Below are 14113 nucleotides of genomic sequence, written 5' to 3'. Positions count from 1 at the left end.
CATGTGAGTCGATATGGAATTAACAAACACTATATGCATCAATGTCTATTTAATGGCCTAAAAACACTGGCATGTTTGGATCTAATTTTTCATCTGTACGTATCAGCGGTGAGCTATTCCCACTTGAGGGTGACTATACATCAGTTGCACATTCATGTGTCTTGTGCTTCTTGTTTGAATTGTATAAATCTAGAGCCACCTTACAAAATTGTTCTGATTACTATGACCTATAAAATCTAGAGCTAGCTTATAAAACTATTTTGAAAATAGCTTTGGGCCTTCACATGAGGGAGTAATAGGACACTTTATATTCCTATTTTATTTTTTCTGTATATGTACACTGTTTTCAGAATCTATTCGTTTGCTGGTTGCTGCTGAACCTACTTTCCTTTACGTCCCTTGCTTCCCCAATTACATCATGTTCGGCTTTAACTTCGCTGAATTAGCTCTGATTAATTTTCAGTTGGACAGTTACATTGGAATAGATTCAGCAGCAAATAGATTCTGAAAACAGAACTACATCATGTTTGTGACATCAACATTTTTGCCATGCTAACTGGTTAGTTTAACTTGTTACAGATTGCATTTTATATATTTCTATGTATGCTTCTTTTAACTAACAAACCCGTCTACTGGTATATCGGTAACTATATCTTTTTAACCTTCTTTTGGGACAATGAATCATATTCACCTATTCAGTTGTCCATGATCCATTACAGGAATCACCTTTAAGGTAATCTGTTCATTGTGCATTTTTGGTGAGACTTGCATGCGGGCCATGAGAGGAGCACATGAGAGGCGAAGGCGGCAGTGGCAGCGATTTCGATCTGTGGTACGCCTCCCTACTGAAGCCGGCTGCGTGATCCGTCCGTGCCACAAGACGTCAACTTCCTGACCGTGCTACTGCACCAAGACTTACCCATTCGTATCCCCTTTGGCTTGCCACTAGACTCTCGCTGTCAGGCCAAGAAAGAGGGCGACAGAGAGGGCTCAGCCTCGGTCGTCCGGCAATCACTTAGGATACGTATGTCTCCTCGGTCTATTTCTAGGAATCCTGTATTCTCCAATAATCGTTTACAAATCTGTGAGAACAAGTGATGGGAGGTTGCGAACCAACCTGTGGTTGAGATGGTTAGGTGGACAGTGGTATCACCAACCCACCAGGGTTCAAATCTTGGTGCTCGCATTATTCCTGGATTTATTTCAGGATTTCCGGCGATGCGCTTTCAGTGGGAGGAGACGTTCCCATCGACAACGAGGCGCCTACGATGGCTTCGTAAATCTCAAGATGATATGCCGGCTCAGTCTCTCGGAGGTGCTCATAGGGGTAGGGTGTGCGTGTGTGTGTTCATAGGGGTGAGTGTATGCGCATGTATATGAGCGCTTGTGTCTGTACTGATGCTCAAAAAAGTGATGGGAGGTTAATTCTAAAGTATATATGTTAAGCTCCAATATATTAGGCTCATCAAATCCTTGAAGTATACTTTATTCTCCTATCATCACTTGTTGAATTCCTTTCTCTTACTTTTTACGCCACCTCCTCCCAATCCTTTTAAGTATCCATGTGCTAAACAGAACAAAGAAAAAATAGGTGAAAGGGTTGCCTCCTACCTAGCACCGCCTGACCTTCCTCTCAGGAGGCGCACCAAGGGTGCGCCCCAACCACTAGTGACTTGTCAATAGTGACCTCGCTCCAAGCTGGCAAATTGTCGATGCAATGTAGGTGCCAAATAAGTGTTGGTGTCATACCACAGTGCACTGACACAAAGCATAGAAGAAGAATGGCATATTAACATTTCATTGTTGTACCAAAGAACAGACCATATCTTCACTGCAAAGATTAATGCGGTAGTAGCACTACAATGACCTGTCAATAGTGACCTCGCTCCAGAATGAGAGCAATTACAATCGGTTAAAACCAGGAGTTCCCGAACTTCATTCACAATTTTGCATCATCCTTGTGGACCAGACCGGCGCAACCGCCGCTGCGGGACATCCCTGATCCACCGCACGAGGATCAGGACGTCGAGGTGGATGTGGTTGCTGTCGCCGAAGCCTTAGAAAAGGACGGGGTGCCGCGGCCTTGAAGCGAGGGGATCGAAGGTCGAGGAGGCCTGTCATCTAGGATCCAGGACCAGCGCGGAGGTAGTAGCGGTGCGCCCAAGCTCGGTCGCACCACTGCGGGGCGGAGGGTCGGCAAGGGCCAAGCGGCGGGAGGACGGCGGCGGGGGTGGAGATGGAGACGCACGAGACGGGCACAGGATAAGATAGAACAAAGGGTCGCGGATCAAATTTCCTACAAATGCAGGGGTTCTTTTGCAAAGACAAAACATTTTCTCAGGTCCACTTAAAAAGGTATCGCAGGTTTAATAAACAAGAAATATAAGGATTGTTTTGTAAAAACGCCGTGACGGTGACCCGACGGAGTCAGTCCGTGCTTTATTATTAGGGAAAGATTTGGCTACACACTGTTCTCTCTCTCGGCTCATCCATACATTTGTTTTTTAATCCATTGCATGGACCATCACCTCGGGCTTCAGCCAAAAACTCCGTGTGGATTGTTTAAGCGGAAGATCAACTTGTATTGATTGGTAGAAAGAGTACAACTTATATATGACTGGAAGAGATGCGTCGAACAGACTCGACGGTTCAAACAGTCATATCCTAGGTCGGTTGCTAATTACAGGGATGCAGCGGTTGGAAAGAGAGACACGTCCCTTGCTATGCAACCGTACAGTGTTTAGGCAAAAGTAGATTCCCTATTAATTAAACATAATTAATTAATTCTAACACTCCCCCTAATCTACGCTTGTCCATGTAGAATCTTCATATGCTTGTCCAGGTATGATCAGCATCTCCAAGGTTGTCCATCATAGTATCACCACCTCGAAAAGATCCATCTTCAAAAATTCTTCAATAGGATTCTTGATGAGAACCTGAAACATAAACTCACAAAGAGAACGAGTGCAATATGATGTTTTTAATCAGGAATAGTTCAGGGAGAAACTCCCCCTGATACTTGCAAGTCCCGAAGTCGTCGCATACCAATTCCATGAACATATTTATGGAATGTAGTATTTGGTAGAGACTTGGTAAATAAATCAGCAAGGTTTTCACATGATTTAACTTGCAAGATGTTTATTTCCCCACTTTTCAGAAGTTCATGGGGAAAAAACCACTTAGGAGAAATATGCTTAGTGATATTACTCTTGATGTATCATGTTTGCATCTGTGCAACACAAGCTGCATTATCTTCGTAGATAATGGTAGGTGATTCAATAGAACCAATTCCACATGACTGTTGTATGTGGTTTATCATTCTGCGAAGCCACACACATTCGCGTGATGCCTCAAATAATGAAATAATTTCAGAATAATTGGTAGATGTTGCCACCAGAGTCTGTTTAGAAGACTTCCATGATATAGCAGTTCCACCATGTAGGAACACAAAGCCGGACTGTGATCTGGCATTATGGGGATCAGATAAATAGCCAGCATCTGGGTATCCAATCATATTAGAGTCATGATTTCTTTGGAACTGAAAAAATAGGCCAAGATCCTTTGTGCCTTGGAGATATCGAAAGATATTCTTGACTCCAGACCAATGACGTTTAGTGGGAGCTGCGCTATGTCTAGCAAGTAGATTCACTGCAAATGCGAGGTCAGGTCTCGTGCAATTTGCAAGATACATGAGCGCTCCAACGGCACTTAGATATGGAACCTCGGATCCCAATATTTCTTCTCCATCATCCTTTGGCCTAAACGGATCTTTCTCTACGTCTAGAGAATGAACCACCATGGGAGTTTTAGATGGGTGGGATTTGTCCATATTGAATTTCTCCAATATTTTCTGGATATAGGCAGCTTGGTGTACCATGATTCCCGAGGGAAGGTGCTCAAGTTGAATACCTAAGCAAAATTTGGTTTTACCCAAATCCTTCATCTCAAATTCCATCTTTAGGTGATTGTGTGCTTCATCAATGTCTTGTGTATTGCCAATGATGTTGAGGTCATCGACGTACACTGAAATGATACAAAATCCTGTAGAGGACTTTTTGATAAAGACACATGGGCAATCACTACTATTGGAGTAACCCTTATGAAGAAGAAACTCACTAAGTCGGTTGTACCACATCCGTCCCGACTGTCTTAAGCCATATAATGACTTATTCAGTTTTACACAATACATGTTGCGTCTTGCGCTTGTATTCGGGATAGAGATTCCGTCATGAACCTTCATATACATGTCCGAATCTAGTGACCCATAAAGATATGCGGTCACGACATCCATCAACTGCATAGATAGACGATTTTGCACTGCCAAAGACATAAGGTATCGGAAAGTGGTTCCACTCATTACAGGAGAATATGTCTCATTGAAATCAATGTCGGGTCTCTGCGTGAACCCTTGTGCTACGAGCCTTGCTTTGTATCTCACCACCTCATTGTTCTCATTCCGTTTTTGGAGAAAAAACCCATTTGTATCCCACAGGAAAAACATTGGGAGGTGTCGGTATTGCTTCAGTGAATACCTTTCTTTTGTTAAGCGAGGCAATTTCTGCTTGCGTCCTTCCATTTAGGCCAGTCGGAGCGCTTTTGGCACTCAACGATGGCCTTTGGATCATGATCAGTGAGAAGGATATCTGCAATTTTTTCAGCAAAATAAATGTCGACAGTCGTAGACTTACGATCGGAAGATTCTCCAGAATCGATATAGTTGATGGAAATTTCCTGCAGCCCTAGTGACTCTTCATGATTTCCCAATACGCATGAATCTGGGTGTTCCGATGGCCCAGCCAGTGTGTGCAAACTGAAGCTAGGTTGTGGAGGTTGCCCTTCCACTGGGTGTATACTACCCATGAGGTGTTTGTCAACGTTGAGCTGACTTGCATTTACTGACTCTGAGGTTTTTCTCCTCGATTTCCTTTGTTGCTTGCTGGAAGCTTGTTCCAGGTCAGAGGCCGTACTACTCCCCCTCTTTTTAGGAACAGGGAGTTGAGTGGTTTTTATTGGTACCTCCATTCTTTCAGGCGCATTTCTGGCCGGGTTTAAGGACTTTGTAACACCTTTTAGATCAGTAAATGAATCTGGCAGGTTATTTGCAAGATGTTGCAAATTAATGGTTTTCTGAACTTGGAGCTCGGTCTCTTGTGTATGTGGATCAGAGGACGAAATGGCTTGAGCATTCCAATCAATTTCCGGGCATTCTTTCTGGTACTTGAAGTCCCCCCTAATGCCGGAAAGTGTTCCTCATTAAATATACAATCAGCGTGACGGGCTGTGAACAGGTCCCCAGTAAGGGGTTCCAGGTACTTAATAATCGACGGTGATTTGTACCCCACATAGATCCCCAGTTTCCTATGTGGGCCCATGGATGTCCGCTGTGGTGGTGAGATCGGGATGTATGCAGCACATCCAAACTTACGCAGATGGGAAATACTAGGAGGATTTCCACGTACCAATTGCAGAGGGGAAGTACTGTGATATGCAGTAGGCCTCAATTGTATCAAGTCACCAGCGTGTAGAATCGCATGACCCCAACAATAGGTTGGCAAGTTGCAATTCATTAACAAAGGTCTTGCAATGAGTTTGATCCTTTTAATCAATGATTCAGCCAAACCATTTTGTGTATGGACATATGGAACGGAGTGCTGAACTTCAATCCCCAGGGCCATGCAATAATCATTGAAAGCACGTGAGAAGAATTCTGTGGCGTTGTCCATGCGAATTGTCTTAATTCGACTTTCTGGATAATGGGCTTGTAACTTAATGACTTGCCTCATTATCTTGGCAAATGCATGGTTTCGCGTGGATAGAAGACACATGTGTGACCACGTGTGGATGCATCAATTAGAACCATGAAGTACAGGAAAGGTCCAGATAATGGTTGGATGGGACCACAAATGTCTCCTTGAATGCGTTCAAGAAATTGAAGTGGTTCAGCTTGTATTTTGAGGTGAGAGGGTCTCAAAATTAGCTTTCCCGTGGCACAAGATGTGCACACAAAGTCTGAAGATTGAGGAAATTTTGACTCAAGCAAATTATGACCAATGGAATTGCTGGTAATTTTTCTCATCATCCCGATCCCGGGATGGCCTAGGCGATCATGCCAGGTTTGAAATGTGTCAGCATTTTGAAAAACTACTTTGTATGCAACATGTTCTACGGGTTTGATGTACGTATAGTACAAACCAGACGATAGAGAAGGAATTTTTTCATGTACCTGCTTGCCATATCCGTGATCTTTGGTGAAGAGTAGATACTCCTCTTTGTTGTCTTCATGGGTTTCAATGTGAAAGCCATTTTTACGGATATCTCGATAACTGATCAGGGTTCGTGATGAGTCGGGATACAACAAAGCATCCTCAATTATCACTTGTGTACCGCCTGGGAGGGTAAATATGGCACGTCCAGTGCCAACGATTACCGTATCACGTCCAGCGCGTTAGAATATCTCCATTCATCTTTTTCAGAGTTTGAAAATATTTCATCTCCCTCAGTATGGAGTTTGTGGTTGCACTATCCACAAGGCATAATTCCTCTTCCATCGAATTGTCACCGTAGAGAACTATATATAAGAGAAAGAACTTTCAATAAGAAAATCTCATGTAAATACATAGAATACAATCTTATTTATATCAAATATGTTGGTACAATTACAATCTTATTATATCAAATGTGCTGATACAATATAAAGAGAACAACAATACTTATGTTCTTATTACAACATCACAAATGGACATAGCTAAATAGATCACTAAGGTGATTGTGGGACTAGTCGAAGTCTCCAAACGTGTCGTTTGAGGTATACTCAATCATCATGTTCTTCGTGTCAGCAAGGTCCTCTGGCTGATGGAACTCAATGGTGTTGCTCGGTTCAGGAGGAACGTCATGCGAACTACCGGCTCCATTGGCGCTGTCCGGATGAAGGTTGAAGTTGGCTTCAAACCTCTTCCCTTGAGGTGCTTTGCGTCCCTGAGATTGCTGGTACAACATAACCAGATGTTTTGGGATCTTGCACTTGTCGGTGGGGTGCGTGTAGCATCCACACTTGTTGCAAAGCAGAGATTTATCATGCTTGGGCTTTGCAGTGCCTTTTCCCTTGTCTGAGTTCCTAGACCTCCTATTCCTAATGCGCTTTCGCTTGTTCTGGAAATTTGATTGATTGCCCCTAAAGGCACCATCAAACTTCTGTCTATTCGCGACATTCATATGAACTTCGGGTAGAGGTTGTGCCCCAACTGGGCGTTGAGAGCCATTCTTAGCGAGTAGCTCATCATGCTTTTCAGCCTGAAGTAACATATAAATAAGCTCGGAATAGACAGTATAGTTGCGAGCACGGTATTGCTGCTGGAGGATCCTGTCTGAAGGGAGCATAGTAGATAAAGTTTTCTCTATTTTCTCCGCATCAGTAGGTTCCTTCCCGCAAAAGCGTAGTTTGGAACTTATCTTATGAACCTTGTGGTTGTACTCACCGATGGACTTGAAATCCTGAAGACGAAGGTGAGTCCAATCATGGAGCGCTTCTGGCAGGACAACTGCCTTCTGTTGTTCATATCTCGTTTTGAGGGCTAGAAACAAAGTACTGGGAGATTCCTCCTCTAAGTACTCAGACTTTAGATCTGGGTGAATATGGTGCCTTATAATGTATAAAGTTGCATAGTTTTGTTGTTCAGTCAGCGGCGTGGTTCCGGCCGGTAGAGGAGTCTCCGGATCCTGGATTGCACGTGCTATCCCACGGGAAGCAAGGCTGATCTTGACGTCCATGGCCCATGTAGGGTAGTTGTGGCCATTGAGGGCAAGCTCCTCAAATTCTTTTGCGGTCATCGTTTACCTACATGGATGAACCAGAGATAATTAATTTATGACGGGTAAATTAAAAACCATCATGGTTGTATTGTAATAATGGTGCAAATTTTGATAGTCAAGTGGAGAACTTGAATAATGTAGACCTCAATTGATTAAACATAACACGTCGAAGATCGCATAGATCGCATAGTAATAGGCTACATAATCTGACAATGTCAGTAGATGCGCTCGCTTCTATTACCTTGTGTATGTTATCAATTTAAATATAAGGAAGTGCACATTCAAGGTAATCATTTGTCGAACTGACAAAACGTAGACCGTGATTCCAAATATAATGAGGGAGGCGTGTATCAAAAATTTGCAAGTTTGTTGTACGAGAGAAAATAATCTCAATCGTTGGAACATGTTCTAGAATTTTTTTTCTATGTGGTAAACACATTGAACATGTCATTTCCAGATAATGCTGGTTCTTTATTTACATTATCAAATATATTACACAATGTAAACATACGCCTACAAATATTTACACAAGTCCTAAAAATAGAGTAAATCTAGATACCAGACTAGAATGTACGTGTACATAGGCTAAACAGTACTAAAACAGTGATAGATTACTGCTACAACTACTGTTAAAAGAATTGAACAGAAGAAAATCCAGAAAAAGAATTCTACGAATTCGGCCCGTAGCCAGGGGCGATCTAGGCCAGACCCACAGCCCAAGTGGAGAGGGGGTGGTTGGTGGCCTTTTAACCAGGCGGATTAGGGGAGCGATCCCCCAATCCTTCTGACCAAATCCACGCCTGGGTGCCGCCGCCGCATACGCCGTTGCTCACGGGCGGCTCGCTGGCGCGCCTCCATCTTCCTCGGAGAGGAGACGTCGATGGCGCCTGCAGCGGCGCCGTTGGGTAGATCGGGGGCGAGACCGGAGCGACGACTAGGGCGGCGGTCGATGGCGGCGATGGCGCGACCGAAGAGGCGGCGGCGTCCCTCCATGCTCGCGGAGTCCTGGCGGTGCGGTCGGGCGACCGTGCGCGGGGACGGTGGTGCCTCGTCCGGCACGGAGGCGGAGACACGCGGAGGCCCGGCGGCGCTGCGACACGGGCCGGCGTCCGCGTCTCCAGGCTGCGCGACCGGCGTCGGGCCAGCGGCTTGGGTCGTCCCTCCGGCGCCGTTTGGGAACGGCACGAAGACGAAGAAGCCGGGCTCGTCGACCGGTGCTGGAGGCGGAGGCGGAGTCCGCGTTGGAGCCGTGAGCGCGGGCCCGGGGATGCCATCTCCTGCCTGGGCGGAGCCGGCCACCGTTGGGGCGTGGTCGCAGCGTGCAGCGGCGCGATGGCCGTGTCCAGGGGCGCGGAGGCCACGTCGAGGGCCGCGGCCAGCGGCCTGGTGACCTTGTCGTCCGACTCGGCGGAGACGGTGCAGTGCCCGGTGAAGTCGACGGCGCCCGCCTACTTCGTGATGGCCACGGGCCGCGAAACGGCGACGGCGGCCGTCCTCACGGATGAGGCAGAGAAAGAAGTTGACAAGGCCGGGCATTCTCACCGTCGGCGAGGCTCTCGGTAGAGCTCGTGCTGATAACGTGTTTAAGCGAAAGATCAACTTGTATTGATTGGTAGAAAGAGTACAACTTATATATGACTGGAAGAGATGCGTCGAACAGACTTGACGGTTCAATCAGTCATATCCTAGGTCGGTTGCTAATTACAGGGATGCAACGGTTGGAAAGAGAGACACGTCCCTTGCTATGCAACGGTACAATGTTTAGGCAAAAGTAGATTCCCTATTAATTAAACATAATTAATTAATTCTAACATGGATGTTTCAAATCCCCTGGATTATGTAGGAATAGTTTCTAATCCTCAAAGGAATTTTGAAGGATACCAATCCTCAGTTACTTTTTCTCTGTGTTGTTTGATTCGTAGGGTTTTTCTGTTCCTGCGTTTTGAAAATCCTTCGAATCAAAGAGGCCCTCACTATTTTCCTTTGATCCGAACACATCAAAGATGAAAAACCCCGTGGAATTCCTACCTTCAAAGTTTCCTTTTAAAATTCTTACAAGCCGAAAAAAGGCTTACACGTTGGGCCCACGAAGCACACGGCTGTTTCCACACCATGCGTCCGCTCAGAACGCTGCCCCCCATGACTTACTGCTACTTCTGTATCATTGTTTATATTGGACACAAACATTCAAAATCATCCATCTATGATATTCGGATTATCTAATGACCATACGACAGAGGGGTTCAATCCCTGCTTAACCATCACAGGTTATTCATGCAAGTTCTCAAGCACATAATGCAAAGGTGGTTAGAGCAATAACACAAAGTTATTTCAATTCTAATTTGGTTCCATGAGAACCACCAGACAACAACAATAATCCCAGTACCACAGTATTACCACAACCAAATACTCCTCCGTTCCTACATATAAGTCTTTTTAGACATTTCAAAAGGAGCTAATAGGCGCCGGCGCGCCGGCCCAACTTTGGGCCGGTCACACCAGGACCGCACGATAAAAGCGCTTCATAGCCGAACGATCTTGTTTCTCCCCCCACTCGTTCTTCCTACTCGGACTCTTCATGAACGAGCACACAACCGACCTCGAAACCACACATCGGTGACAGCAAAAAAACACTGGCTGCAACCTCGAGGCATCACCGTGCTGCCGGCGCTGGCCGTCCACCACCACAGGTCGTACGTCCCAGTGAAAGAAACCACACATCGGTGACAGCAAAAAAACACTGGTTGTAGCTTTTTCCCTCAACTGTCGTCGCTTTTCTCTTGTCCCCATTGCAGATATAAAGCTCTGCCGCTCGTCGTGATGCATCGACAGTAGCAATCCAAAGTGACGCTTCCAGCTAAAAGAAACACCGCTTCCAGCAAAAAAGTGTGTAGTTCCATCATCGTAGCTCTGAAGAGCCTAGTTTGAGCAAAACAAATTGTTGCTTCAAACAAAACAAAAAATCACTGCTTCCAGAAAAAAAAGTTGTTCGCAGCTTTGAAAGAAGTGTTCCAGCAAAAGAAAATGCTGCTTCCAACAAAATAAATCCCTGCTTCCAGCAAAAAAATGGGTGTTGAAGCTCAGTCCCACGCCGTACCTTCCAGCAAAAAAATCAATGTTTCCAGCTCCTTCTCAGGCCGGTTCCAGCTCCGCCGCTTGCCGGTTGCAGCTTTGCCCCTTGCCGCTTGCAACTCCACCGTAGCCAGGGACCAGCTCCACCACTCGCCAGTTGCGCGTGGGGGTACGCCATCACCGGCGTGTGTACCCTTCCCCTGTCGCAGCACCGTCGGTGCACGACACCTACAGCTCCCCCGCTCCATCGTCTCCTCCTTCCTCGTAAGATCTGCGCGAGCATGGAGCACCCTGCCATGGTTTCCTCTCACGTGGGTGGAAGGACATGGCGCGTGGTGGCCCTCCCCCGCGATTTGCCTTTGCGGGGGTAGGAGCCGGCCATGGCCGCTCCCTGATCTGGAGCAGGGGAAGGAAAGGGCCTGCCCAGGCATACTCTGGAAGAGAAAGGAGAGAACGAGAAAGAAATCGGAGGGGATAAGGTTGCTCACGAGCGGTGCATGGTCCCACCATGTTCACGTGTGTGTGCGCTGGCTGACTTGATGACGTGGTGTAAACTGGAGCGTTCGTCGCGAGACAATTCAACGCTGTGCGCGCGACCGACCGAGCGTTCCGCCAGTGCCCCGGCTCCAAACGTTTACCCATTTCAAATGGACTACAACATGCGTATGCATGTAGATATATTTTAGAGTGCAGATTCACTCATTTTGCTCCATATGTAGTCACTTGTTGAATCTCTAGAAAGACTTATATTTGGGAACGGATGGAGTAAGACAAGTTCATAATTTCTCAAATTAATTATTTAAGGGCTCCTCAAGCTCCTGGCCCAAATCTTCACCTGGCACCTGAACAAACGTAGAGAGATATAGATGTGATAAATTATTTTGGAAAATGAAGACACTTCTTTCAAGTGTTTGAAAAAAAACAATGAACAACTACTGCTAGAACAGAGAAATAAATTCCGTTTAGTTGTCTGCTTGTTGCAGATATTTTCACCATAACAAAATCCCTAAAATAACATAAATATTTAATATATATTTGAAAATTTGATCTGGCAAAGCTTGAGTCTCCATGGCCATGGAGGCTTTAAAACAGATCAAAATTTGAGCCTGTGTAGGGTTTTCTCAGGAAGTAAAAAATGTAGTAGGAGCAAAAGATTGATGGGTAACTAATTGCATCCTCTCTCCCAAAATCATATCAGCAATGAAGACGAAGCTTCAGTGCCTTAACGTCACCTGGATTTGGATGTGACATGTGGGCCAGCCACCTATTTCTCATTATTACAGTAGAAATTGGTCATAGTTGTTGACGATGCTTAACCAGGTAATATTGATGATCTAAGCAGCTCAACCACACAAATGACTTTTATGCCCTACACTTTTCTTACAGAATTTAGCGATGGTCTAGTGCAGGACTCTAGATAACAAATGTTTATGGTGGAGAAAGAACCGTCTTCACCCAAGCAAAAACCAAACCGTCAGACATGTTCACTATATATAAAATCTTGATTTGCACAGACAGAAGACATGCATGTAAATACAGGAAATATAGCTCTTATTAAAACCAGATTAACTAATATAACCAAGCAATGCACAGAACACCTAAAACTGAAGGAAAACTTGGTATACAACCTACACAGGGGTAGGTCAGAAAGAGATTAGATTATTTTTCCTCCTAATGCCTAGTGGTTAACTAGATTTTTCTTACTAATGCCTGTGGTTAAGTAGATAGTAGGTAACCCCTGGTCCAATAACTGCTATTTAAAAATAGCAGAAAGACAAGGCAATAAGAAAAAAATCATACCATCTCTTTTATGTCTTCATCATCATCCTCAAGTGGAGGAAACACCTGATCAAACTCACTCTCTGACATATCTGCATGCGGGCCCAGTTGAGACACTTGCGAACACCCAGAGTTGTTCATTTTGTAAACCCACTGTGCAGTAGCCTCAAATGACTTGAACCGGCGGACCATCTCTTCACGGTCACGGGATACCCCCCAATACTTGCACCAGCATTCATACAAGGCCCATAGGGATTCCTTCGACTTAATGGAACAACAAGGGGAAATATTCGGGGTGCTTCTTTTGACTTGGGACCGCCTGCCGTTCAGTAGCACATAGTTACAATTTGATTTGTGGTACGCAGAAAAATACAATCATTTTTACTATTGCTCTCAGCGGAATTGATTTGATTGAAGGCAGCTGGCATAAGTAAATAAACAATATCCTTGCTAGATGTCCGAATGAACATGCTTATTCAAATAGATCTACTTATAATAGGAAATAATATGGGGATTTCAGGTATTAAATTCAGATCCAAGTAAGGAGAATTCCTATATATTCAGAATTCAGATCCAAATTCTGGAAGGGCTATAAACATAACGCAGGAATTTCAGATATAAAATTCAGATCCAAGTAAGAGAATTCCTTTGAAAATTTCGGCAATCGGGATTCAGATCCAAATTTCGAAAAAGCTTTCTCAACATAGGGATTACCTGCAGCTGCAAACATGCGACGGCTGGTACTAGCCGCCAGATAGAGCCGGGAGAGACACGGGGAGATGCCACCAGCAATATCTCCAACGGGGCGGGATGCGAGGGCTGCCCGCGCGAGCTTGGACACGATGAAAGCCATAGCCTAGGTCGGAGGGGATGGTTCTGGAATTAGGGTTTGTGTGCGTCGCCGGTCCCGTATTTATATAGATCGAAAGGTCTCTTGAAACCGTTGGATCGCTCTCGCGTTCGATCTCCTCCGCACACAATCAGACACCGAGAGTCAGCCCAGGGCATGTGGGCATGTGTGGGCTGTGCGGGCGAAACTCAGAGGATGTACTATGTATATAACGCTCATCAGGCCTACCAAGCGAATCAAGCAACCCAACAAACGTCCATCAACCACTCAAGAAAAAACAAGCGTCCATCAAAGATCAAAATCTTTGCTTGAAGATTAGCAAGAAAATGCTTGCGTTTCTAAAAAAACAAGACAAAGGTTGCCGACCCCAATTCCTATTTGGCGCCTTCAATGCCCTTTACAGTACGTTTTGCAACTTGGCGCACCCCCCCTTCCCTAGCAGCTGTCTCTAGGCTCGACCCCTTCTTTTCTTTAACCTAGAAAAAGATAGGAGCACGTATGGGAGGATCGAAATCCAGCAGTCCTCGTACACTCGCGGGGGCGATAACCACTGCGATGAGTTGGTTTTGTTGTGGCCACTTCTTTTTCTCTCCCTATGGCAAA

General features: G+C 45.3%; 1 protein-coding gene across 2 annotated transcripts; it reads right to left on the bottom strand.

Annotated features, from left to right (window-relative positions):
- Positions 1-6749: 6749 nt before the first annotated feature.
- Positions 6750-13767, bottom strand: LOC120973583 (uncharacterized). Of its 2 annotated transcripts, none has more exons than XM_040399396.3 (4): positions 13375-13767; positions 12682-12979; positions 10907-11723; positions 6750-7834 (listed from the first exon to the last, which is right to left on the bottom strand). In XM_040399396.3, exon 4 carries the CDS (start codon positions 7825-7827, stop codon positions 6775-6777), a length of 1053 nt encoding a protein of 350 aa, XP_040255330.1. In that variant the 5' UTR covers positions 7828-7834; positions 10907-11723; positions 12682-12979; positions 13375-13767; the 3' UTR covers positions 6750-6774. The 2 variants fall into 2 exon arrangements, 1 of the variants encoding a protein (XP_040255330.1); XR_012201920.1 differs by lacking the exon at positions 6750-7834 and adding an exon at positions 8345-10728 and having other exon boundaries at positions 13375-13663.
- Between the last annotated feature and the right edge of the window lie 346 nt (positions 13768-14113).

The sequence above is a fragment of the Aegilops tauschii genome, chromosome 2 (assembly GCF_002575655.3).
Source record: "Aegilops tauschii subsp. strangulata cultivar AL8/78 chromosome 2, Aet v6.0, whole genome shotgun sequence".
Lineage (NCBI taxonomy): Eukaryota > Viridiplantae > Streptophyta > Magnoliopsida > Poales > Poaceae > Aegilops > Aegilops tauschii.
This window is presented reverse-complemented; position numbering and strand designations above follow the sequence as displayed.

What these genes read in the sequence shown, in the direction of transcription:
- LOC120973583 (XM_040399396.3), bottom strand. Translation starts at nt 7,827, where the DNA reads ATGACCGCAAAAGAATTTGAGGAGCTTGCCCTCAATGGCCACAACTAC.